The sequence below is a fragment of the Protopterus annectens genome, chromosome 4.part1 (genome assembly GCF_019279795.1).
Source record: "Protopterus annectens isolate FY-2018-M chromosome 4.part1, PAN1.0, whole genome shotgun sequence".
Taxonomy (NCBI): domain Eukaryota; kingdom Metazoa; phylum Chordata; order Ceratodontiformes; family Protopteridae; genus Protopterus; species Protopterus annectens.
The window spans coordinates 691,335,092-691,363,081 of NC_056734.1; the positions used below are offsets into that span (position 1 = coordinate 691,335,092).

The 27,990-nt window shown below is 36.7% G+C and overlaps 1 protein-coding gene across 3 annotated transcripts in view; it reads right to left on the reverse strand.

The window, feature by feature from the left end:
* The window catches only part of LOC122801016 (schwannomin-interacting protein 1), a 1,488,345-nt gene that overhangs the window by 902,099 nt on the left and 558,256 nt on the right, over positions 1-27,990 (reverse strand). The window contains exons 1-2 of one of the 3 annotated variants that reach the window (XM_044070472.1): positions 2,580-2,824; positions 1,853-2,431 (exon numbers count right to left, since the gene is read on the reverse strand). In XM_044070472.1, coding sequence (XP_043926407.1) covers positions 1,853-2,413 — 561 coding nt within the window. In that variant the 5' untranslated portion in view covers positions 2,414-2,431; positions 2,580-2,824. Of the gene's footprint in view, positions 1-1,852; positions 2,444-2,579; positions 2,825-27,990 lie in introns of those variants that run through there. The other 2 variants (XM_044070470.1, XM_044070469.1) reach the window with 2 other exon arrangements.

Here is a 27,990-nt window from a genome sequence, read left to right on the forward strand (position 1 = left end):
TTATAGGTGGTTATAACACCCTCTGGAATTTGCCTGCAAGACTAGTGCCCTCTGTGATAACCAACTTTACAAAGCAGCTATCTTAAAATATGCTACTTATTCAATTTCATATTAAATTTTATGTTTATATGTCATTTGGTTTTCTTCTGTAAGTAAACGGTTCCTTGTCATTTCATCACTGATGCATCTTTCAGGGCTTCCTTTTTACCAAACATTGCTTCATGAACCCACATCCATGTTTGCTGTTTGTTTAATGTTTGTACCATTGTACTGAGGGAACCATGGCAATACGCCTGCATTTTGTTTACAATCCTCTGCTACAAAAGACAGAAAATAAAAACCATACCAGTTAAGAAGATGCAACCTAAAGTAACATTTGTTGCCTTACCATTCATGAAATTCAACATGCCAGAAGCAAGGGTGTAAAAAAAGCATAAATATGGGAAGATGTGATAAAGCACATAACAGGCATCACCCAAACAATTCTATAAACACTTCTTTATCAAAGCACCAATACCTGTACATAATATTGTTACTCTAATGCCCCAAGACATAATTTGCAAGAAAGCTTGCCCATCTGCAAACATACATGGCACCATGCTTTTTACCAAACCTTAGGTCAACAATGCACTGGGTAGGCAATTCTGCCATGCCAGATGAGCAGCTCATTTTCACCGGCTCCCTGCTTAGACACAAAACTTTTATTTACTGCTGTTAATAAACCAAAACAATGTGGACCCACTAAGACCAGCAATATATTTTCCCCCAAAGTGAGCCTTGATTTCAAGGAAATTTGAAGACAACACAGAATTGCACAATACAGTGACTGATTAATGCACAGTTAAACACGGTTTTGCACTTTAGATTACTGACTATATACCCATTCCACTAGACAGCGAGCATGGTCAAGCTCTGCTGATTTCCAGACTATACAAACCCAAACCATAACAGCTGAACAAACTGCACAAAATCAGTACTGATAATCTTCACTACTTTTGTAACAAACACAAACCAATTTAATTTGTGAGGTAATGGATAAAATACACCCTTCATTATACCAGGCAGTGGCACTCACAAACATGTTCTCCTGCAATACATCAACTTGCTGCATATCAAAAGTATCACACAGGCTTTTAAGATGCAGACGACACTTCGCTCTTTGCAGGAATTAAATGGGTAACATTTAGGAAGACAAACTATAACTTCTAAGTCTTAGCAGTAGAATAAGCAACATACTCATTAAACAGTAATCACAGTGATAGAATGCAAATGATACCAGAGTTGCATGCAATTTTCTACCTAATTTCACATCTGAAGCACTGGCTATGTGATAGTCAGAATGTTGATATAGTTACATTCAGTATTACACACTGCAGAGTACTAACCCTTACAAAGCACAGATTAAACCATGCACATATGCACATCTGATTGTGAACTTACAATATGCATGCACCTAGTACTTTTTCTTGGGTAAGAGACAAGCTAAGCCATGAAATTCACACCACAGTTTATACAGCTAAACATGCAAGACCTGCATACTGCATCATGGGACCAGACAGTCACATTCTACCAAGTAGTATCATGCCCACTGAAAGTGTATTAGAATAAAACAAACATACAAAAATAATTCCAGATCTGTTTGTGTCTTTTTTAATGATTGTGATGATAATAATAATAATAAAATATTTTTTATTTTATTAATCTATAACTTAAAAAATGTTTACACTGCAAATTTAGACTTCCTTACATAATACTAACTTCTTATGAAATGCTTTGGTACAGACTTTAAGGAGATTATACTATTTCTGTTAAGTACTATTACATTTGAACACGAAGCAAAACTAGTACTTACTGAAGTGTAGTTGGTCCTCCCTTGTCTCTGGTTCTGGTTCCGTACTTCCTGCTCCTGACACTGTAAACCAGCCAGATGTTTCTCCAAAGCCTCCCAGTCCATGGTTGGTAGCTGAGGCTCCTTTACCTGAGACGTGTCTAACCTTTCTAGGTGTTTAATGGACACAGTTCCATCTGTTCTATATACTGTATAATGCAGCTTCTTCAGTGTTTTACTCCCTTTGGCACCTGTTTCTGTGGACCCTACGCAGCCATTCTGTTTAAGTTCGTGCATACTACCACTAGGAGGAGGCGGGGTGACACTTTTAACATCAGGTAGATCCTCTGTAGTTCCACTGCTGTTCAGTGATTTCCCAAACCTACTCACTGTGCTGTCATTGCAATCACTTTCCCACTCCTCGATTACCTTTTTCTTGTATTCCTGGTCGTCTTCGTCATCGTCGTAGTCTTCCAGAGTAACCAAGTCCAAGCTGGGTGAAGATTTGTATTCTGAGCAAGGGGTCACTTTGCTGGAACTGGACTCCGAGCTGGAACGGCTGCAAGCATCACTGCCCAGATCCATACCATCCTCCCTGTAATCCTGTGCCAACATAAGAAAGAGCGTTCATGTAATTCTTTATGTAATTAGAACAATGCAATACACAAAAATATGTCACACTAACCATCAAAACAAGCTAAAGGAGGACAAACATTTATTAGTGCCTAGAGTCTAGCAGCTTGCAACAAACCTTGCCCAAGTCTTAAGACCCTAGGATCTTGCTTTCATTTAGCATGTCTCCTTAATAAGTGCTATCCCTACACACCATATAAACACAGACACAAGTACTGAGCTTAGGGCAAAAAGTATAGCAGTAATTCAAAGAACGCGGGGCACGGTACTCCTAAAGGCAGCGCAAAAACTCCGCTGGAGGGGACCCTAGCAGTGATCAGTACTGCACACCCTTCAGATCAGGACATCGCCGGGAGTTTGAATCGAGCCGCAGCGGGGAGGGATCCACCACCCGCCTCGCCCCCTCCCGCACTGCTCGACGAGTCGGCGCGCCACTTCCTGACCATGCGTCATCCGTGACGCTATGATGGGCACGGTTATTGAGGCGTCTCTGCTTCAGGTTCACCTTAGTTACCACAGGGCATGATGGAGTTAAGTGATCGCAATGTATGCCAGTGGTTGTACAGGGCTCTGGTGTATGCTTGGCAAAGATTATACTTGAACTTAAACCCATTGCCGTGTTGCCCCTAACTGTGGAGAATGGGCTATTGTGCCTACGACTGCTGAATATCTGAGGGAAGAGTACCTTTCAGCTGTCCAGATTTTCTCAGAATGTCTAAATTTTGCCCCATATTTTTGATCTGTTCCTCATAAAATATGTGGCTTTAAATCATTAAAGCTCGAAGTCATTAAATAATGACAGACAGTTGAGTTTCAGACCTCGCGTTTTTCAGAAAATGCAATGCTACCACAAATCTTTATATTCCAGCAACTTTCTAAGTTTATAAGAGCAATATCTAAATCTGCCCATAATTTGGGTCTTCAATTCCAATTATTTTTTGCTTTGTCGAGATTTCTTACGCTAATAGATATATGAAGGGATGAGCTGAAGTCAACATTTACTTTAGCATTTCAATGTTACTGAGACCCTCATTCTGTCACCGTGGATCGTACTGCTGCCCAATGCCCACTGTTTGTTCTTTGCAGACAGTATTGCATTTAAAACTGATAGGTTTACTCTTGGTTTTGGCCCAACTCTGTACCAGGAGGCTGCATTTTGTGTTGCCATTCCTTATAATTTTATATGGTGCTTCTCCACGTTTTTGAATTACCGCCAGTGCAAAAAAGCGAAATGTGCCACCTGCGTCCATTAATTTACAAGGCACACTCGTTAAACAGTCGTTCATACTGATTTGGAAGCTTAGAATGTTACACTACTGAAAAGTAATTGGCAGCAGCTTATTGCCTTTGGCTCTTCGGTATTTTATAGTGCAATCAGCAACAGCTTCATTGCGCTTCCATGAAGTTCTGCACCATTGCATAAATATTGATAGCAAGTAATTACATCTCAATTAGGCAGCCTTGGACAAGTAATTCTGCTTCTGCTACCAAACAAAGAATGCACTACCAATCAAGGTGCCAGTATCTGTTCTCAAACGCTTATGTCTAAAATCAGAGTTAATAATAATAATAATAACAATGATAATAATAACCAGGGAGAAATGCTCTGAATCAGGAACACACTTTAAATATTGATACTATTGACTTATAAACTTGACGGACTAAAAGAACTTGAGCTAGCATGCATTTCTTAGATAAAAATAACTAAGTGACCGCGATGGTTGTTGTTATTTACTGACTACAGTCCTCCACCTTTTATTTTAGGAGGGGCAGAGCAAAACTGATCAGGGACATTTGGGAGAATATCCAATGTTGCCAAGCGAATTTCTTTACTATAACTTGCACTGCCCAGGTGTAAGTTTAGATCACAACACTTGCCTAAATAAATCAGTCATAAGTGCACTCTCCTATTCCTTGTAGAACATAGTTAATGCATATATCTCAGCTATGGTCAGCATTGTTCCTTAACTGAAAAGTTTATCATACATTTATTTTTTTATTTCTTTAAACAAATGTTTATAGTAAATCATACAGAATCTTTTATCAAAACACTCATTTGTAGGTATGACATAACAGTTTTTAATAACTGTGTGAGAAATTTGAATTAAATGTGCCATAGTTTGCCTATTTGTTTCACATTATGAGAAGTACTAATCCACATTCTGTAGACAGAAGATTGAAAGCTATGATTGGGAGCTCCTTTACAGCCTTGAAATATTGGGCAGTCTTTGAAAAACAAGTATAGTTCTCTTTCCATGTGAGTGTACCTGTCAACAGAAATACTGCCATATGTCTTTGATGTTTCGAGGTTGCTAAATTTGAAAAGGTATCAAACTGAAATGATCCTTAAGTGATCAATACTATGAACTGCTACGATTTAGGCCTAACAGTATGGTTTTGGCCCTCAGATTTCATTCCTAAACTCATGTTTTCTTTTTATAAATTCAGACTTGTTTAAGGGTGCATACCTTATTAAACGTATAAACTACAATTTTTTCACTGCTCAGAGGTTGAGAGCTATGCAGTGATCTTAATCGTAATTTGTTTGTATCCTTCTTATAAACAGGTGTCACACACATTATGGCCACAGTTTTCCACATTCTTCACTGCAACACTTACAGGAATTGGAACTGTAGTAGTTAGCAACAACCAAAATGTGATTGGAATGATTGAAAGTTAACAATCAAATTTCCCTGTAGCCACTATACATCTCAAGATACATCACCTATAATATCCTGGAATAAAACTGTGGTGGATGTAATACCTAAAGACGGTAAAGACCCATCTGAAGCAGCTTCATATAAGCCCATTTCAATTCTAAACCATGATTATAAAGTGTTCAAATCTTTAATGGGTAAAAGAATGACAAAGGTGACACCAACATTTATAGCTATGGACCAATGTAATTTTGTGGAGGGAAAGCAAACATTTGACAACATTAACAGAACAATGATGATCCAGAGAAAAGGAGAATATAACAAAATATGCTATTATCTGTTGGTCTTGATGCAGACAAAGCATTTGCTGGAATTTTATGAGTAGGGCAATGGAAGCATTTGCATTTCCAAGAACAATAAAAACTAATGTCTTTCGGCTTTTCCCGGTTAGGGGTCGCCACAGTGGAACTCCGATCTGCTAATGATTGGCAGTGGATTTTTACGGTGCCGAGTTGCCAGCCCAATGCCCAACCTTCAAAGAAGGCGCACCCATTCATGCACGCACCTACCTGCATGTCTTTAAATGTCACTCGACCGTGGGGAGGACATGCAGACTCCACACAGAAGGTGCTCTAGCCAAGAATCGAACGGGAGAACCTCTTGCTTTGAGGCAACAATGCTAACCGTGGCTCTGCATTTCCAAGTACAATATTTGATTCTTGCCTATGATCCCTCATATATCCTTCTAATTAACCTTATTATTGCATTTCCAAGTACAATAATAAGGTTAATTAGAAGGATATATGAGGGATCACAGACAAGAATCAAAGTGGGAGGTTTCCTCTCTGATAAGTTGTGTCTGAACAGAGGAACTAGGCAGGGGCATCCTCTTTCTCCTTGTTATTTGTGTAAAATTTAGAACCACTGGCAAAGAAAATAAGGGACTCAGAAATTCACGGATTTAATTGGTATGGTGTTCAAGAAACATTGGCTTTATTTATAGGTGATATATATATATATATATATATATATATATATATATATATATATATTTAATTTTTATTTTTATTTTACATTTGTTGACTGGGATAGTCTGACTGGATGCATGTCCATTTTCAGCGGAGGCCCGGGGAGAAAAGCTTCAAGGGTAAGCAGATACAGCATTACATAATACCAGCATTACATATTACAAATAGACTATTTACAAAGATTACATAAGTAAGCAAGTTAAACAAGTTCCACAGGTTAGAGTTAATCCCAAGTGCAAGTCAGGATTAAATTAAATTACACAGTAAACTGGTTAACAGATTTTTACACATTCTAGAGAGAGTTATCCAGGCTTGATACATTGACATAGCCAGTTAAGTGACAAATGTTGTTTGAGTCTAGTTTTAAATTGACCTAAGGTGGAAAGTAAGGTAATATCAGCTGGAAGAGAGTTCCAAGATCTACTTGCAGAGTTTGCAAAGAGAGAGTTACCGGCTGTGTTATTAATCTTGGTAGTCTGAATTAGTAGTTTGTTAGAGGATCAAAGCGGTCTAGGATTGTTATAGGGGGTGATAATATTTTTAAGTGCAGGAGTATTGTCCGGATTATAGAGGATTTTATAGGCCATAATCAGTTGGTTATACTGGATTAGGCTGGGTAGTTCAAGCCACCCAAGCTGATTTAGACTGATGCAATGATGTGTCCAAAAAGGCAGCCCAGTGGCAAACCTGGCAATGTGGTTGTAGCAAACTGAGAGTTTGTTAAGGACAGTCTTGTTTAAATTTGAGAGTAGAGGGGATGCATACAGAAGGGTTGAAAGAAGGTGAAAACGAGCTATGGCAATTTTAGCTGGAGTGGTTAGGAAGGCTTTTATTCTGTAAAGTGACCCTAGTTTTGTATTGATGGTTTTGATAGTTTGGTTAACATGTAGGTCAAATTTGAGATTATTGTCTATGATGACACCTAATAGTTTTCTAGAGGGGTTGGGAGATTATTGTGCCATCATTTGAATTTATGGTAAAGGTGAAAACGGTAGACCTACGTGTTGGTGAAAATAACAGCATTTTAGTTTTTTTGGGATTTAGGAGCAGCCGACATTCAGAAAGTCAGTTTTCTATTGTATTAAAGGTGGTCTGGGTAGCTGACCATAACTCTACTGGAGATGTGGCTGAGCAAATCAGAGTAGAGTCATCAGCATATTGGATACAGCTGACTTTTGGGATGACAGTATAAAGGTCGTTAATGAAGATGGAGAACAGCAAGGGCCCTAGTATAGAGCCTTGTGGTACTCCAAGGGTGTTAGGTAGAAGGTTAGAGAGTTTGTTCTGCCAGAGGACAGCCTGCTGTTGACCATTCAGGTAGGACTGAAACCACTGAAGGACTCTAGTATCTAGACAGAATGTTTGCAGGGTGTGGATTAAAAGTTGGTGATCAACCATATCGAATGCCTTGGAAAGATCCAAGAAGAGGGCTGAGGATATATAATTATTGTTGCGATTATGGTTTATGGTGTTGGTAAAGGCTAGGAGGGCTGAAGTAGTGCTGTGATGAGGACGGAAGCCATGCTGAGTGTCTGCCATAAGGTGATTCTGGATTAGGTGGTGCATGAGTTGTCTATGAATACATTTTTCCATAATCTTTGCAAGTGGAGAGAGTATAGCTATTAGCCTATAATTGGAGAATTCAGTAGAGCTGCCTCCTTTGTGAAATGGGATTACATAGGATATTTTCCAGATGGTGGGAATTTTAGCTTCTACTATGGTTCAATTGATTAGTATTGTAAGCAATAGCATCAGCTGATTTTTGTAGGTACTCATCATTGAGTTGATCAGCAGAAAGTGTAGTGGGATTTAATTTTTTGATCAAGGTACGGATAAGTGAAGTGGCGACTGGTTGGAAGCGGAATGCGAGTAAGTTTCTAGGGGTGCTACTTTCAGGACCAGGGGAGCTAGGAGGTAGTTGGCTAGCTAGGGCTTGAATTGTCTTAGTAAAGAATCGGTTAAAACTGTAAGAAACATCTTCAGGGGTTTTATCAATATTAGCAGCAGGGATTGGGGTTGAAGTTTGTCCAGGATTTAGTAGATTATTTAAACCTGCCCAAAACTTCTGAGGGTTATTTTGATTTACTGTAAATTATAGTGGTATTGCTTTTTGTGTTATAAAATTGATCTTTTGGTTTCGTTCCTGGATTGCCTGTATTTAATGTGATCTTGAGGGTCTTTAGAAGAACGCCATAAAGCCCATGCTTTGTTTCTAAGGGTAATTTTGAGTTTAGACTCTTTAGAAAGCCATGGCTCAGTTTTTGCCTTGGTTCTCTTTGAACTAACAGGTGCATGCAAATCAAGGATCTCAAGGAATTTGTTGTTAAAGTATGCTACTGCTTCCTCTAAGGGGAGGTGTTTTAGAATAAACCAATTACATGAGTTTAGTCCTTGTTGGAATTTGGCAGGGTCAATGTTTTTATTGTTTCTAACCATTCTGAGTAAGGGTTGTTGGGAATTAATGGTTTTGTGCTTAATTACATATGTGAGAAGGTGATCGCTTAGGCCATCAAGGAGGGTACCAGAGGTTTACAGTTGCAGGTGACTATTTATGAGTACCCAGTCAAGTATGCTTTCTTTTTGGTTGGGTTTACCTATCCTGGTAGGGGTGGATATAATTTGTGTAAATGCATGCAGGTTAATATGGGTGGTTGGGGATTCTGAGGAACAGGTGCCCCAGTCTATGTTAAAGTTTCCAAGTAGTAAGGTTTCTTGGGGGTAGTGACATTTTAGCCAGTGCAGGATATCTTCAAGTGTAGATATATTGTTACTTGGGGGAATGTACATACAGATGATATTAATGCATTTATTTTTATTAAGTTGCAATTTGGTGGCAAGAATCTCTGAGTTATTAATCTGAGGTGATTGTATTACATCTATGGTGACATTCAACTCAGATTTATAGAGTACAGCTACCCCACCCCACCCCTTCCTCGAAGCACGATCCAGCCTGTGTATGTTGTACCCAGGTGGCAACACTTCATTGTCTTTAATGTTAGGTTTTAACCAGGTTTCAGATAAACAGAGAATCTCAGGGGAGTGGACATCCAGAAGTGCATGCAATTCATGTACCTTGTTATTAATGCTTCTAATATTGAGATGACAGGCTAGGAGAGAGTTAATTGGCCTATTAATTGTAGGTTTGTAGCTTAGATTGCAAGTAGAAGGGGTATGTGTATCTGACGTGGGTGGGCCAGGGTTGGGGTGAATATCACCACCAAGTATTAGGTTGAGTCTATACTTGGTGATGAACTTCAGGAATTTGTTTATTAGTTTGTGGTAGTGTTTGGATCTAGAGCTAATGTGCCTGGGGTTGAGATGTTGATAGACTGAACAAGATGTTGGATAGGATCTGGTACTGTAAGTATGGTTGAAGGCAGAAGGATTTACAGCTGGGGTGATAGTATGGCCTTTTGGGACCTGAAATCCCATGAGAAACTGATTTTCATACAAGCTAAGGAGGTATGGTGCGAACAAGAGAGGTAGTAAAGAGGAGTATATCATTATCTGTGATACAGCTAGTGAGTTAATGAACTGTTTTATATGGTGATGCAACACCAGAAGATATAGTGGTGAGGTAAAGGTACTGGAAGGAGGATGGGAGAATGCCAGATGAAAGCTAATAGCTGCTATTAAAATGTAGGTAGAAGAATGGGGGTGGGAGGAATTATCCCAGATGAAAGCAGATAGGATCTAGATAGTGGGGGAGTGGCTATAGTACTATAAATTTAGAGGTACTGGGGGAAGGAGGGAATTGGGGGCAGGGAGGGAAGCGAAGAGAGCCCGAGCATAGCGAGGGTGAATGTAGCGGGGCTATTGCAGTTTACAAGGTTTCCTAAGGTGTCCTAAAGCTATAAGGTAAGTATTATAGCTCTTAATGTCAGAGTCAGTTTACTTAAGTTACAGGGGAAGGAGGCAAACACTCAAGTAGAAAAAAAGAGCCCTATGGCTGACCAATATGGTGACCTGCTTAATTACACAGCACTGTAAGTGAAAGCTTAACAAATGCTTTTTGTGTGTAACCTACTCTGCTTAAATGTTGAGAGAAACTGATTGCCGTCCTGTAGACACCGTTTTGTAGGGAACTGTAGAGTTCAACTAAGAAAAGAGAAAAACAGAGATTCTAGAGTAAGCATGAAGGCAACAACATGCAGTTATTTTATAATAATACATTCAGAAAAGTTTGGTGGGGGGGTAAAGTAGCATACTTCAGAATGAACTAAGATTTATAGCTAAGAAACCTAAGTAAGAGAGCAATGCAGTAAATAAACAATTGCCAGATTTTAAAGATATACCAGAAAAACTAAATCAATTGTTCACAATTGAGGCGACAACGCTAACCGTGGCTCTGCATTTCCAAGTACAATATTTGATTCTTGCCTGTGATCCCTCATATATCCTTCTAATTAACCTTATTATTGCATTTCCAAGTACAATAATACAGTTAATTATATATATATATATATATATATATATATATGTGTATGTGTGTATTTTTTTGTTTTGTATCTGATGGAAGCAGAAAAAGACATCCCAGTGTTGTGGTATATTCTAAGACAATTCTGTTTTTTTTTTCAGGATATCAAATGTTTGCAGATACAACAAAAGCAAGAGTTATAAACTATGTACTCGGACATGAAATTGTCCAGCAATACCCATATTTATGTGGATATGGTAAACTGAAGTATTTGGGAGTATGGATTAAAAAGATTCAGTTACAGCAGCTACGGATATGTGGGAAGAGACTAAACAAAAAGGTAATACAAAAACCGAGAAACTGAAAGCTCTTGCTTATGATTATAGATAGCAAGATACAAGCAGTAAAATGTTTTTAGTCCTTTAGTTTTATACACAGATCAGGACAGTAATTAATAAAGAGTTGAAGGATTTTATTTGGGAGAGGAAGAGGGCAAGAATCTAGTGGGAGAAGCTGATCCTCCCAACCGATCAAGGTTTAGGATTACCTAATTGGAATGGATATTTTAGAGCTACATGATTAAACTGTTGTACATAACACAGACAGAAAGCTAAAATTCAAAATGGAAAGGGATGATGATGATGAAACAGGAGGGTAATTCAGTAAATGAAAAAAGAATGTAATTTTGGACACAGATCCTTAAGGAGAATAACAACAGTCATACAGAATATTAAAAATATTAAAAAATATTCTAAAGGAATATTTTAGAAGACTAAAATTAATACTGAAAACAGCCCTAACATCTAGGAACAAAGGTCAAGCTATCAGCCAATTTGTTCTTCCGTTTCTAACTTACAGGTTTGGGGTGATTGACTGGCCCCAAAAGTTACTGGATCAGTTGGACAGGAAAACAAGAAAATACTTCACTCTTATCAAATGCTTTATAAAAATCAATGTATACCAAGATTATATAAAGTTCTGAAAGTGGTATGGTCCTCTTCGAAATTGATTACATGTGTAGATCTGCAATCGTAGGACTGCATACATATCTGCTCACCGCACAAGATTTTAATATAGCGAACATTTTAAAATATGAAGAGAACAGATCTAAGACGATTTCCCTGCTTAGTTTAGCAGCATATCAGTGTCAAGTGGGAATGGAAATCAAACCAGAAGTAGATAAAACTCGATCAGCAACTGAATGTGCCAAAAAAACAAAAGAAAGAATATAAGGTGAAGGACCAGATGAGAAGGCAAGAAATGTGGAAAAAGTATAAATATAGTTGCAAGTACAAAACCTCTTGGAGAAACCTCATGTTGATCAGGATCAAACACAGGAATGGTTAAGTACAGGTGAATTTAAACCAAAATATGAAAGGTTAATATTGGTGGCCCAAGATAGTGGACTACATATACATTGGTTTACAAAGTGCATTGAACATGCTGGAGAAGCAGATAAATGCAATATTTGTAAAACAGAGTTGGAAACAGTAGCACATCTTGTTGCTGGGTGTGATACACAAATGGCAGAGGGCCTGTATACTGAAAGGCATAATAATATGGCAAGACTGTTGCATTGGGGATTATGCAAGCATTAAAATATTGAAGTAGCTGAGAAGCATTGGTAACATGAGCCACAAAGCATTATAGAGAATGCTGAAGTTTAAATGACATGGGATCATCCATTACCAACAGTTCAAAAAACAGATACAAGAAAACCAGATATAGTACTCCATGAAAAGAAGACAGAAGTAGCATTGATCATTGAAATTGCTACACCCAGTGACTACAGTGTCTTACACAGAGAGAGACACAAAGTCATAAAATATCAGGATTTGCAGTGCAATGTGGAAGAAGGATGCACAGACAGTTCCAATAGCAGTAGGAACAATGGATCATATAAAAAATAATTTACAATCATACTTAGATATGTTACTGAGACATGTAACTCCATATGAATTGCAGAATGAGTCAGTTCTGGGCACAATGCAGGTGCTGTGAAGAGCAGTTTTGGCTAACATCAAAGACTGAAACAGTACTAATTTCTTAAACTTTAATCATACTTTGACTTAGGAATGGGGTCCATTCCTGTCATGGCATTAGAAACCCAAAAGATTTGGAGAAATTAAAGTGGAATATTATATTGATATAGTAGCAGAAACTAAACTAATAACTAAGTCAACACAGGAATGGAGAAAGGAGTTTCTTGCAATAGGGATGACTGTGATTAGGGGTCCAGAGAATAGACAAGAAGGGGCTAGAATTTACTAGAGGAAGCTGGCAAAGGAACCCATGGTATTGGGAACAAATAATTAGAGAAGGGAAGGTAAAAAAATGGGAAGAGGCCAAGAAGACATTTGGATTGCAGGCTAGAGATTGCTTTCCTTCTCAGGGGTTGCTATCAGAGTACAGACAAAGGGAAAGGGATATAGAAATCCTAAAGGAACAAGTTGCACTGTTTGAGTTTTTAATTGAACCCTGAATAGAAGCTTCTGTTAAAAAAGGAATAATTAGTAGACTTATAAAATATTGCAAGATAAATATGGGAATCAATCAGAAGAGGTAAAAAAAGATTGGGAAACAAGATTAGATATGCAATTCACAATGAAACTAATTAAAAATACATTTATAATAATAAATCTAATAGACTTCTTGTATCAAAATGTTTAGAAATGGTTAATTTACGGTGCTTTAAAAAACATTTCACGTTAACTGCTTCATTTAAACCTGGTGGGCGGTCAGAATACAATCTGACCTGCCATAAGGTTTCTCGTTGCTCAACATAGTTCCTAAAGTCACCAGCTCTCCTGTCATGTCTACAAATTTCCAAAACAGTGAACATAAATTTCTTAAAATTTGTGCAAGATGTTGAATGCTTATATAAAGCATTGTTGGAATTTTTAATCTTAATAGCATACAAGTGCTCCTTAATACGTGTTCCCAAGCTTCTTGTGGTCATACCCACATAAAAAGCTGGGCATACGGAGCACAAGGCGATATATACAAGCCCACTGCTTGTGCAATCAGCGTAGCCAGGCACTTCTAAAATTCTTTCAGATGTAACAACGTTAATACAAGGTCCTTCAAAAATAAAACGACAAGCTGTGCAATTATTGCATCGAAACATGCCTTTTTTCTTAGTAATAGGAACCGTACTAATAGTACTAGATCTCTCTAAAATCATTTTTAATGTGTTATTTTTTCGAAACACAAAGTTTGGTTTAGAACCAACAACTTTAATAATATCATGGTTTCCTTGAATTACTTTCCAATTTTGTTCTAAAATAGTTCTTATCTGAAAACAATCAGAGCTCATTTCAAAAGAACAATAATGGTCAGGGCTAGTAATGTTGCTTAACTGAGTATCAACTGCATTGTTTTTAGTAATACCCTTTACTAATATTGGTGGATATAAGGAAGTCCGTTTACTAAAAATCTCATGACCAGTGTCCATTAAAAACTTCTCATCATGTCCTCTTTGAGTAAATAAATAAACAATGTAATGAAACTCATGTATGACGTCAATTTCCCTAGTAGTCATACGGCTAGCTCTTATAAATTGTCCCCTTGGAATGTTTTTAATGATATGTTTTGGGTGACCGCTAGTGTAATGTAGGTATCCATTAGTAAAAGTTCTCTTTCTATGTATTTTACTATGAAAACAATTGTCAGTGTAGTCCCACCAAATGTGTGTGTCCAAGTAATTGACAGATAATCCTACATCACCCATCGTAAATTTTAGAAAACCTGACAAGGTATTGATTTCATATAACAAAACCTCCACAGTTTCCTTACTTCCCTCAATGACAAAAATTAAGTCGTCAATGTACCTGCCGAAAAAAATAATGTTAAAATGTGCCTGCAAAATGGGTATAAACTCTCCCTCCCACCAAGCCATAACCAAATTGGCATAAGCTGGAGCCGCTGGAGACCCCATAGCGACTCCACGCTTTTGCCTATAATATGTGTTGTTAAATAGGAAAAAATTGTTTTCCAAGATAATGTCCAAAAACCTACAAACTAAGGAAATTTGGGAATTATTGAAGAGTTTTCCTTTTACTAAAAAACTACGTACCGCCTCTACCCCTTCATCATGGGGAATACAGGTGTACAAAGAGTTGACATCTAAAGTGAAAATGATATGTTTGGAGGGATCAAAAATTTGATTCCCGTGAAAAGTTCTCATTTTCTCCAAAAAATGCCAGGAATCCTTAGTATAAGATGCCTGATTTTCAAGTAAAGGACCTAATAAGGCATCAATCACTAAAGAAATTCCTTCAGTGACTGAGTGCGGAGATGAAACAATTGGACGTAACGGTGGATTTAAAACGTCCTTGTGGGTTTTGGGAATTCCAAAAATAACACCTATCTTTGGATTTTCAACCACACAAAAACTATACAAACTAAAACTAATTTCACCACACATTAAGGCATCATATAAATGTGAGTGCACTTCACCAAACCGCTTCAGAATGTCAAAAAACATAATAGGTTCGTACTCAGCAGTATTCCCTAGAACTTCTTGCATTTTCTGGTTATAACTATCATGATCCATGACCACAATGTTCGAACCTTTATCACTTTTCATAAATCTAAAAAACACAGTTAACTCTTTTAGATGTTTTAACGCCTTTCTTTCCAGACAGTTTAAATTGTCGTGGTAGGAATTTCTACTTTTAAATAACAAATTAACATCCTTAATGCACAACTCCTCATAAGCTTTGATGGTGTAATGCAAATTAGGTACATAGCTGGAAGGTTTATTAACCACGTTAGTTTTTTCAGGTAAGTCATGCAATAAGTAAGACAGATTTAATTGTCTAGTAAATTTCTTAATGTCAATAATAGTCCTACCATAGTCAGCTCTCTGACTAGGAATAAAGTTGAAACCATATGTTAGCAAAGTCATCTCCACAGTAGTAAATGAAAAATCAGTCAAATTAATGATACCAAAATCATCTAAAACTTCACTTAAGCCTCGTCCCCCGACGAACTCGATCCCAAAAAAGTCCTGCTTCTAGTAAGCACAGTGCTTTTACCAAGATTGTTCGGGCAGTTCTTCTTTGAAGGACTGTCAGTGGGTACAGTCACGCACCTGTCCTTATTAGTCCTACTGGTAGCCCCAAAGTCCACAGGTTTATCACTAATATTGTCAGGTTAACACTTATTACACAGACCACCGCTTGCTTTACCATAAAGGGTGAATCCTCACAATTAAACCACAATGGGTTGTAAAAAACAGCAACACCGTCCACTGGAATCAGACTTGTTTAATACGACAACACAAAGAACACAAAGCAGGATTGAGCGCGCTTTCTTCTTGTCACCAAGACTTCATCAGAATCCAATACACACTGCTTCTCACACCATTAAATACTATTCAAACATTGAATAATTAATTAATTAATTAATTAATTACCACTTAAATTACTTTTGTTTAAAAAAAACATATATATATATGAGTATATTTCATTTACTTAAAACAACACACAAACTATATATCCCACCTAAAAAACATGTTATTACTCTATTAAAATGCATTTATATATTATACATATTAAAAAATATGTACAACTATATAATGTATGATGAAACAAAGCAAAAGCTGAAAGTAACATTAAATTTTCTAAATTTTGGGGTTATTGGCTAAGAGTTTTAGTGCTGGCTTAATGGAAAGATAATCATTCATCCCACTTGGACCACAGGTATCAAGCCTAAGCTGCCACATCAATTCCCTGTATTCAAGTAGGGACTGCCAGTCACCTCCCCTAACTCCCACCTTAACTTCTTCTAAAACCCAAAATTTTATATTAGCATTTCTACAAATCTGGGTATGCCTATATAGTGCATTATTGTCATTCCCTCTATTAATGTCCCTCATATGTTCGTAAATTCGTTGTTTTAACCTACGTTCAGTTTTACCAACATAATATTTTTCACATGTTAAACAATATGCCAAATAAACTACCCCTTTAGTTTGGCAGGTGTAGTACCCTTTACTTCTTAATTTTCTACCTAGTCCACTTAGTGCAAGTTCTTTTTCCCCTGATATAAATGAACACTGCCCACATCTCCCACATTTATGTGTCCCCATTTTTTGCTGTGCTCCACTTGGATTAAGTACTTTTTTATATTCAAACAGCTTTTTGAAATTAGTATTTTTCCTATAACTAAATTTCAAAGTCTGCTTAAAATATTCTATACCTGTATTTAACTTTGAAAACATAATCCAAATCTCATTAATACCTTTCTGTATCCAGTTTATTCCCTTATAGTAAGTAAGTGTTAACCTAGGTAGTTCATTCCCTTTATTTATTTCATTATTACCTTTCCTAAAGTCTCTTCCACCTCCTCCATTATTATTTATTGAATTAATCAGGAGTGGTGGGAAATCACTTTCCCTTCTCTTCAAAATTTCCTTTTTGACATTTTTTACAAGTTTAGATGGATATCCTCTTTCCAAAAATAATTTTTCAATAGTTTTCATTTCATCCACACATTTATCATTTTCACTTGTCATGCGTGATGCCCTGATCATCTGACCCTTAATAATATTTCTTCTCAGAAAAAAATGGGTGATCACTCTCAAAGTGTACGTATGAGTTAGAGAAGCACCCTTTCCTAAACACCCTTGACTCATAACAATTCCTAATCTCATTTTTTATGATTGTAACATCCAAATAATTAACTTTTATAATATCGTGTTGTGATGTAAATCTTAGAAAGTTAGTGGTTGTATGCAGATATTCAAGAAATTCCTCTATCTTGTCTTGGGTACCACTCCAAACTATAAAAATATCGTCCAGGAAACGAAAATATTTTATAATATAATCCCAATAACTGGATTTGAATAAATATTCAAGCTCCCAATAGAGCATTATTATGTTGGCATATATGGGGGCACAGGATGACCCCATTGCCACCCCCCCCATTTGATGGTATATTTCCCCTTGAAAATATATAAAGTTATTCTTTAACACTAACTCCATGCTTTCAAGAACTAATCTATAATCATTGCTACTCAAAAAACCAAATTCGGTTAACATATGTTCAAACCATAATAGACCTGTATCATGTGGTATAACCGAAAATAGGTCTACCACATCCACTGTTAAAAAAATGTATTTTTCATGGTATATCACTGTGTTGAATTTGGTGAGAAAATCCCAGGAATCAATGAGAATGTGTGGATAATATTTGTAAAATTCTTTTAATTTTTTATCCACATAGATGGCTAAAGTCTGTGTCTTTGAGCACTGGGATGTTACAATCGGCCTCAGGGGGGGGTTATTTACATCCTTATGTATTTTTGGGATGCCGAAAATCTCTGGAATTACCGGCTTACTTACTTTTAAATAATTATATAACTCCAAATCAATACTTCCTTGTAATAAATTATCTTCTAAATAATAGTCAATTTTCCTATAACTTATATTCAATTCATTTCTTGAGGCTATCTGATATCTGTCTCCTGAATGTAATATTTCCAGCATCCTACGTGTGTAGTCCCACACATCCATCAAGACAACCCCTCCCCCTTTATCAGGCTTCATGATTCTTATCTTTTCGTTGTTTTGTAACATCCTTAACACTTCAACCTCTTCTTTCTCTAGATTACTGTATTCCTTAACTTCATTTTTATATTTAAAACCCTCCTTCACCATATTAATGACCTGTGTCTCAAAATGGTAAATATCTTGCTGTAAAGGAGGGTTAAACAGACTCTTTCTTCTGAATTTTCCTACCAACTCATTCTCTTCTTTCTTAAGCATGGATTTTAGATTTAACTTTCTTGCAAACAACTTTATATCCAATAAAATTTGCTCAATGTTTGGTTTCTTGACAGGTATAAATGAAAATCCCTTTGTAAATAAACCAAAAAATCCCGTAGTAACTTCAAGTTCTGTGAAGTTATAAATAAAGAAGTTCCCTTCAGTACTAATATTACATTTCCTTTGGAAACCAGTAACTTCATTATTTACATCATTCCACTGTTCTTCTACTATCCCTCCCTGGGAATCCACTATTTCGTCCATATTGACCAAATTATTGTCACTGTCATAGACACTATTGCTGTTACTATTAATGGTTCCCACCGGGAATGTTTCTTCAAAGTTATCCATTATCACAGTACCAGGACTATCCAAACATGTTGTCCGTAGTTCTATCTGTATACGTTTCCCCCATATTGTTTCGTTTGATGGTATTTCCCTGTTATTTCTGCATATGAGGAGGGTCTGCCCTGTTTCTTCAGTCTCTCCGACCTCCGCGGACCTTCCTCTCCTTCCCCTAAAGGGTCAAAATGATCTAATTCATTGTTATCTATTAAACTATTCTGTTCACCTTCATAATTGTTATATAATGGCTGAACATCCTGAAAAAATACCCTATCATTCCCAGAATTATGTTGGTATTCAAATGATCTTCCCCCACCCCTACCCACGGGGGAACGAAATCCATGAAAGTGTGATTTCTTGGGATATCTAATAGGGTTTACATAGGCCCTACCATCTTTGTAGTCCCTTAAATCACGTTCGAGCTTCCCCAGTTTTCTCTTGTAATTCTTATTCACATTAAAATCGACTTCATGTAACACTTTGCAATACATGTTTTTATACTCACATACTTTAAAAAGCATATCATTACTAATATCATGCTGCAATTTATCTATATTCTTTTTACTAATTTTCAAAATTTCTACATTGCTATTAATCATGGCTTTCAATATTGCAATACCACAATCATTTAAAATATCTGAAACTATTTTAAATAAATGTTCATTCCCCCTGATGTTGTTGGGGTACTTGTTTAGTCTTAGTCCTTTTGGTACAATGTTCTTCTCAACGCATTGCGTGAGGTACCAGTTATCAAGACAAACATTCCTATATTTAAATAGTTCAATTTCAAGTTGCTTACATTTGTCCTTAAAAGTGCTATTGTCCCTGTGTACTTCGTCTGCTTCTTTTAACGACCAGGAAAAAGATTTGTCCAACCATTCGCCAAATGTAATATTGTTATACGATTCAAACACCTTATTCCCTTCCAAAGTTGTTGTGGATTTAGTTGCCTTCGCCCGTACTACGTTCCCGGAGCGTTCTCCATTACTGCTACTCGCCACACCATTGCCCTCATCCGGCGCAGTGCATGTCGTCATCACTGGTCTCCGGTTTACCTCACCGTTACCTTGGCCACAGGGAATGGAGTCATCGAGGTCTAACGGTTGCTCCACAATGCCGTTACTTTGCGAGTGTTGCTGTATAAGCTTAATCAACTGACTAAGCAAAGTGTTATCACCTTCCATGGGTTCCCCTCGTACCGCCAGCGGAAAAACGAATAACCAAACTCTTCCACCTCTCACCAACGTAAACACTTATTACACAGACCACCGCTTGCTTTACCATAAAGGGTGAATCCTCACAATTAAACCACAATGGGTTGTAAAAAACAGCAACACCGTCCACTGGAATCAGACTTGTTTAATACGACAACACAAAGAACACAAAGCAGGATTGAGCGCGCTTTCTTCTTGTCACCAAGACTTCATCAGAATCCAATACACACTGCTTCTCACACCATTAAATACTATTCAAACATTGAATAATTAATTAATTAATTAATTAATTACCACTTAAATTACTTTTGTGTAAAAAAAAACATATATATATATGAGTATATTTCATTTACTTAAAACAACCCACAAACTATATATCCCACCTAAAAAACATGTTATTACTCTATTAAAATGCATATATATATTATACATATTAAAAAATATGTACAACTATATAATGTCGTGGTAGGAATTTCTACTTTTAAATAACAAATTAACATCCTTAATGCACAACTCCTCATAAGCTTTGATGGTGTAATGCAAATTAGGTACATAGCTGGAAGGTTTATTAACCACGTTAGTTTTTTCAGGTAAGTCATGCAATAAGTAAGACAGATTTAGTTGTCTAGTAAATTTCTTAATGTCAATAATAGTCCTACCATAGTCAGCTCTCTGACTAGGAATAAAGTTGAAACCATATGTTAGCAAAGTCATCTCCACAGTAGTAAATGAAAAATCAGTCAAATTAATGATACCAAAATCATCTGAAACTTCACTTAAGCCTCGTCCCCCGACGAACTCGATCCCAAAAAAGTCCTGCTTCTAGTAAGCACAGTGCTTTTACCAAGATTGTTCGGGCAGTTCTTCTTTGAAGGACTGTCAGTGGGTACAGTCACGCACCTGTCCTTATTAGTCCTACTGGTAGCCCCAAAGTCCACAGGTTTATCACTAATATTGTCAGGTTCTTTATTAATAATAGTAGTAGCATTACTGTCTTGTACTTTGTCAGAGGAAACACCAAAACCTGAAGGAACAGTAGCTGGTACAAGAGGTGGAAAAGACACGTCATAACTAGAACTGCTGTTCTTAAAAAATGTAGATACGTTGTCAGCGTTATCAGAAAAACGCTTAAACGATGAAAAAGCAGTATGTTTGGACTGGTTAGTAAAATTAGACCTTGACTGTGATGTCGTGGAATTACGGAAATTGGGTGCAAAATGATTATAAGCCGTCTTGTTGTCATAAACGGCTATATCCCGGTCCAGCTTTGACCGTTTCCTATTCGTAACTTCATTAACATGAAGTTCAAGTTCGTTGGTTAAAAAAGCAAGAACTGGTTTAAATTGTTCAGCAGAAAGCCGGTTCTTAATAAAACCCATGGCTTCCTTGATGTCTTTTGTTAATAAAGACATCTTGTGAGCGTTGTTCTCAATTAATAACTTTAGAAAACGAATGCCAGCCTCATTGAAAAAATCAATCAATAAACTGAACATCGGGTGTCCTAAATTGATACCATTGGGACATTTAAAAAAACGTAGTCCCTTAGGAACCACACCGAGATCAATGCATCTTAAAAAATAATGATTTTCAATTTCCAAAGATTTGTACCTTTTTAACAGCTTTAGTAAAAGGTCCCGTTGGATGTTAATCTCTCCACTGTTGATATCAGTCGAGCCCCGGTTTGATCTATAAAACGGGTTACTCTCCCGATTAAGCAACTGAGTACAGCTGGCGTTGTCAATGATGTTAACACTGGAAGGCTTACTTGATTTCCTAATTCCGCACTCAAAGTCTACATGCGGAGACCTACTTAGGTCAATAACAGTGTCCAATTCATCACTTGTTCCAGTAGGACTAGAAACATGCATCACGTTGTCGGAAGCGTTCGCTTTAGCCACCAGGAATTTTAAAGATGACTGTATATCCAAAAGAGTCGCAATGAGTAATTCACTGGCTTTGTCAGCCCCAGAAGTCGGCGTGGCGTGCACTGACAAATTTAAAAGAATGTCGTCAACAGCTTCTGCCTTGTCAAGGCTAAACAGAACACAATCAAAAAGTAGCCAAACAAAACTAAGAAAAAGCAGTCAAAATGGCAGAAGAAACGTCAATAGAGGAAACCTTGGAAGAATCACAGCAATAGCGTATAATAAATTTAATATCCGCTTTCGTCACTAAAAGCTGTACTCAGTTGCTTAATCGGGAGAGTAACCCGTTTTATAGATCAAACCGGGGCTCGACTGATATCAACAGTGGAGAGATTAACATCCAACGGGACCTTTTACTAAAGCTGTTAAAAAGGTACAAATCTTTGGAAATTGAAAATCATTATTTTTTAAGATGCATTGATCTCGGTGTGGTTCCTAAGGGACTATGTTTTTTTAAATGTCCCAATGGTATCAATTTAGGACACCCGATGTTCAGTTTATTGATTGATTTTTTCAATGAGGCTGGCATTCGTTTTCTAAAGTTATTAATTGAGAACAACGCTCACAAGATGTCTTTATTAACAAAAGACATCAAGGAAGCCGCGGGTTTTATTAAGAACCGGCTTTCTGCTGAACAATTTAAACCAGTTCTTGCTTTTTTAACCAACGAACTTGAACTTCATGTTAATGAAGTTACGAATAGGAAACGGTCAAAGCTGGACCGGGATATAGCCGTTTATGACAACAAGACGGCTTATAATCATTTTGCACCCAATTTCCGTAATTCCACGACATCACAGTCAAGGTCTAATTTTACTAACCAGTCCAAACATACTGCTTTTTCATCGTTTAAGCGTTTTTCTGATAACGCTGACAACGTATCTACATTTTTTAAGAACAGCAGTTCTAGTTATGACGTGTCTTTTCCACCTCTTGTACCAGCTACTGTTCCTTCAGGTTTTGGTGTTTCCTCTGACAAAGTACAAGACAGTAATGCTACTACTATTATTAATAAAGAACCTGACAATATTAGTGATAAACCTGTGGACTTTGGGGCTACCAGTAGGACTAATAAGGACAGGTGCGTGACTGTACCCACTGACGGTCCTTCAAAGAAGAACTGCCCGAACAATCTTGGTAAAAGCACTGTGCTTACTAGAAGCAGGTCTTTTTTGGGATCGAGTTCATCAGGGGACGAGGCTTAAGTGAAGTTTTAGATGATTTTGGTATCATTAATTTGACTGATTTTTCATTTACTACTGTGGAGATGACTTTGCTAAAATATGGTTTCAACTTTATTCCTAGTCAGAGAGCTGACTATGGTAGGACTATTATTGACATTAAGAAATTTACTAGACAATTAAATCTGTCTTACTTATTGCATGACTTACCTGAAAAAACTAACGTGGTTAATAAACCTTCCAGCTATGTACCTAATTTGCATTACACCATCAAAGCTTATGAGGAGTTGTGCATTAAGGATGTTAATTTGTTATTTAAAAGTAGAAATTCCTACTACGACAATTTAAACTGTCTGGAAAGAAAGGCGTTAAAACATCTAAAAGAGTTAACTGTGTTTTTTAGATTTATGAAAAGTGATAAAGGTTCGAACATTGTGGTCATGGATCATGATAGTTATAACCAGAAAATGCAAGAAGTTCTAGGGAATACTGCTGAGTACGAACCTATTATGTTTTTTGACATTCTGAAGCGGTTTGGTGAAGTGCACTCACATTTATATGACGCCTTAATGTGTGGTGAAATTAGTTTTAGTTTGTATAGTTTTTGTGTGGTTGAAAATCCAAAGATAGGTGTTATTTTTGGAATTCCCAAAACCCACAAGGACGTTTTAAATCCACCGTTACGTCCAATTGTTTCATCTCCGCACTCAGTCACTGAAGGAATTTCTTTAGTGATTGATGCCTTATTAGGTCCTTTACTTGAAAATCAGGCATCTTATACTAAGGATTCCTGGCACTTTTTGGAGAAAATGAGAACTTTTCACGGGAATCAAATTTTTGATCCCTCCAAACATATCATTTTCACTTTAGATGTCAATTCTTTGTACACCTGTATTCCCCATGATGAAGGGGTAGAGGCGGTACGTAGTTTTTTAGTAAAAGGAAAACTCTTTAATAATTCCCAAATTTCCTTAGTTTGTAGGTTTTTGGACATTATTTTGGAAAATAATTTTTTCCTATTTAACAACACATATTATAGGCAAAAGCGTGGAGTCGCTATGGGGTCTCCAGCAGCTCCAGCTTATGCCAATTTGGTTATGGCTTGGTGGGAGGGAGAGTTTATACCCATTTTGCAGGCACATTTTAACATTATTTTTTTCGGCAGGTACATTGACGACTTAATTTTTGTCATTGAGGGAAGTAAGGAAACTGTGGAGGTTTTGTTACATGAAATCAATACCTTGTCAGGTTTTCTAAAATTTACAATGGGTGATGTAGGATTATCTGTCAATTACTTGGACACACACATTTGGTGGGACCACACTGACAATTGTTTTCATAGTAAAATACATAGAAAGAGAACTTTTACTAATGGATACCTACATTACACTAGTGGTCACCCAAAACATATTATTAAAAACATTCCAAGGGGACAATTTATAAGAGCTAGCCGTATGACTACTAGGGAAATTGACGTCATACATGAGTTTCATTACATTGTTTATTTATTTACTCAAAGAGGACATGATGAGAAGTTTTTAATGGACACTGGTCATGAGATTTTTAGTAAACGGACTTCCTTATATCCACCAATATTAGTAAAGGGTATTACTAAAAACAATGCAGTTGATACTCAGTTAAGCAACGTTACTAGCCCTGACCATTATTGTTCTTTTGAAATGAGCTCTGATTGTTTTCAGATAAGAACTATTTTAGAACAAAATTGGAAAGTAATTCAAGGAAACCATGATATTATTAAAGTTGTTGGTCCTAAACCAAACTTTGTGTTTCGAAAAAATAACACATTAAAAATTATTTTAGAGAGATCTAGCACTATTAGTACGGTTCCTATTACTAAGAAAAAAGGCATGTTTCGATGCAATAATTGCACAGCTTGTCGTTTTATTTTTGAAGGACCTTGTATTAACGTTGTTACATCTGAAAGAATTTTAGAAGTGCCTGGCTACGCTGATTGCACAAGCAGTGGGCTTGTATATATCGCCTTGTGCTCCGTATGCCCAGCTTTTTATGTGGGTATGACCACAAGAAGCTTGGGAACACGTATTAAGAAGCACTTGTATGCTATTAAGATTAAAAATTCTAACAATGCTTTATATAAGCATTCAACATCTTGCACAAATTTTAAGAAATTTATGTTCACTGTTTTGGAAATTTGTAGACATGACAGAAGAGCTGGTGACTTTAGGAACTATGTTGAGCAACGAGAAACCTTATGGCAGGTCAGATTGTATTCTGACCGCCCACCAGGTTTAAATGAAGCAGTTAACGTGAAATGTTTTTTAAAGCACCGTAAATTAACCATTTCTAAACATTTTGATACAAGAAGTCTATTAGATTTATTATTATAAATGTATTTTTAATTAGTTTAGTGTAACATTCATTATTTGGTTCATTTGTTTTTAAATTTTAATGTTTTATTTAATTAATTATGTGATGCACTAATTGATTGATTTATTTAAACTCTTCTGTGCTCATGCTCATTGTTTTCTGATGAAGTTTTAGTGACGAAAGCGGATATTAAATTTATTATACGCTATTGCTGTGACTCTTCCAAGGTTTCTTCTATTGACGTTTCTTCTGCCATTTTGACTGCTTTTTCTTAGTTTTGTTTGGCTACTTTTTGATTGTGTTTTGTTTAGCCTTGACATGGCAGAAGCTGTTGACGACATTCTTTTAAATTTGTCAGTGCACGCCACGCCGACTTCTGGGGCTGACAAAGCCAGTGGATTACTCATTGCGACTCTTTTGGATATACAGTCATCTTTAAAATTCCTGGTGGCTAAAGCGAACGCTTCCGACAACGTGATGCATGTTTCTAGTCCTACTGGAACAAGTGATGAATTGGACACTGTTATTGACCTAAGTAGGTCTCCGCATGTAGACTTTGCACTAATTGATTGATCTATTTAAACTCTTCTGTGCTCATGCTCATTGTTTTCTGATGAAGTTTTAGTGACGAAAGTGGATATTACATTTATTATACGCTATTGCTGTGATTCTTCCAAGGTTTCCTCTATTGACGTTTCTTCTGCCATTTTGACTGCTTTTTCTAAATTACATAAAACATGGAAAATGTGGGAACAATATATATATATATATATATATATATATATATATATATATATATATCTTTTTTTTTTTTTGGAGGATGAAAGAGGTTTAAGAGAAAGCAATAACTGAATAATTTATGTAATGTTGCTTAGAATATACATCACATATATTGCCATATATCCTATAATGTTTTTAAATGTGAACTTGTTAATATGGATTGATTAGTTTTTATATCAAAGTATGTCTGCCTATGTCACAAGTGATATTTCAAAAAAGGTGTTAAAAAAGATGCATTATCCATGTCCGTGACTATAGATTTAGAGATTAAAAACCAAATAGGTCATTGGTTGCAGAACTCAGCATACCACAACTTACTGGTACCAGTCCCCATACGTGGTTGTTGAGGAATTCTTTAATATAAACAAGCAGGTGGCCCAGGTGCTGAAATGCATAGAAATTTAGTAGACATATCACACGCAGTGCCATGTTCTCAATCTGACATGGAAGATCCAGATAGGATTATTCATAATTCCTAGGATGAGCTTGACAATTATTTGTCAGTAGTAACAACAGTTATAACTGTATAATAGACAAAGAATAAAAATATAAAAACAAGAAAAAGACAAGTATACTTACTATACACTTTAGTACACTCATGCTTAACCTCTTCTTCCCATACGTGGTACTCATCAGGGTTCCTGTGCTGTGATCAGTAAACCAATACCTGCACTCATCCTCCATCCTAGTAATGCCCATGGCTGAGGACAGCTCCTCAGTCAGGTCATACCAGACATCCATTTTTTGAAATGCACCATGATAAGGGCCTATTAGGTGACAGTGAAGGTGATAAAGCATTATCTTTGTCTTCTTCTCGCACTAGCATGCACTCCTGGTGGGAACTAGCAGAAGCTGCCATTACCCTGAGTCTTCTCAGGATAGGAAAGAACCTAAAAAAACCACTGAGAGTAACACTAGAAACATCAGAGGCTTTCCGGAGACATTCAAGTGTGAAGGATGTAATCAATGTAGACGTGATCACGGGGTCAAAATTTTCTATTAGGGGACATGACTGCAACTCTAAGTCCATAGTCTACCTCACCCAGTACCAGTGTTGCCTTGGTTTTTACGTAGATAAGATAGACCGTAAATTCAAGGAGAGAATTTACAAACATGTCTACTACATTACTAGAAAGAAAATAGAGAATCCTTTGGCCAGACATTGCATTGAATATCCAAACCATACTTTTAAGTTCAGGGTCATAGACTCAATAGACACAGATGTTAGGTGGGTGGGTGGGGGGGCACCTAGCCTTAGACTGGAGAAATTAGGACTTCTCTGGCAGTTAAGACTTAATGCATGCCATACACCGGGGCTTAATTAAATGTGCTCTATATTATGTGTTTTAAAACTTAAGAGCCTTATGAGGTAACACTTGTAACTTGCCATTACTGGCTTTATAAAAAATATTGCCAGCAAATGCAACAATTTCACAATAACCCTCCTGACATGGTTGCATTTTTGTGTGCCTTTTATTTTGTTTTTTAAAGTGTAGAGAGTCCTTCTTATTTAAACCACAACTAACAACATTTAATGGAGTGGGATTTACAGACTTTACTAACTTTGCATTGATGTTAGTTAAAACTTATAAAAGAGTTACACTTGCCTACCTGAACACTAGTAAGCTTACTTAGTGCCAGTAATACGTCTTTAAACATTAAGTCAAAGTGTGTTAATTAGCTATTTGACTAAGTATTTAAATATGCTGTTGTATCCAGGGAGTCATTGTCTGATGAAGTTAGGAGATTGCTTGCCTAACGAAAAGTGCTTAACATTGTACTTTGATTGCTGATACTGGACTTCTTTTTAACCAGTTTTATTATTTTATTCTTTGCCTGTGATTACAATTTTGGACATTTG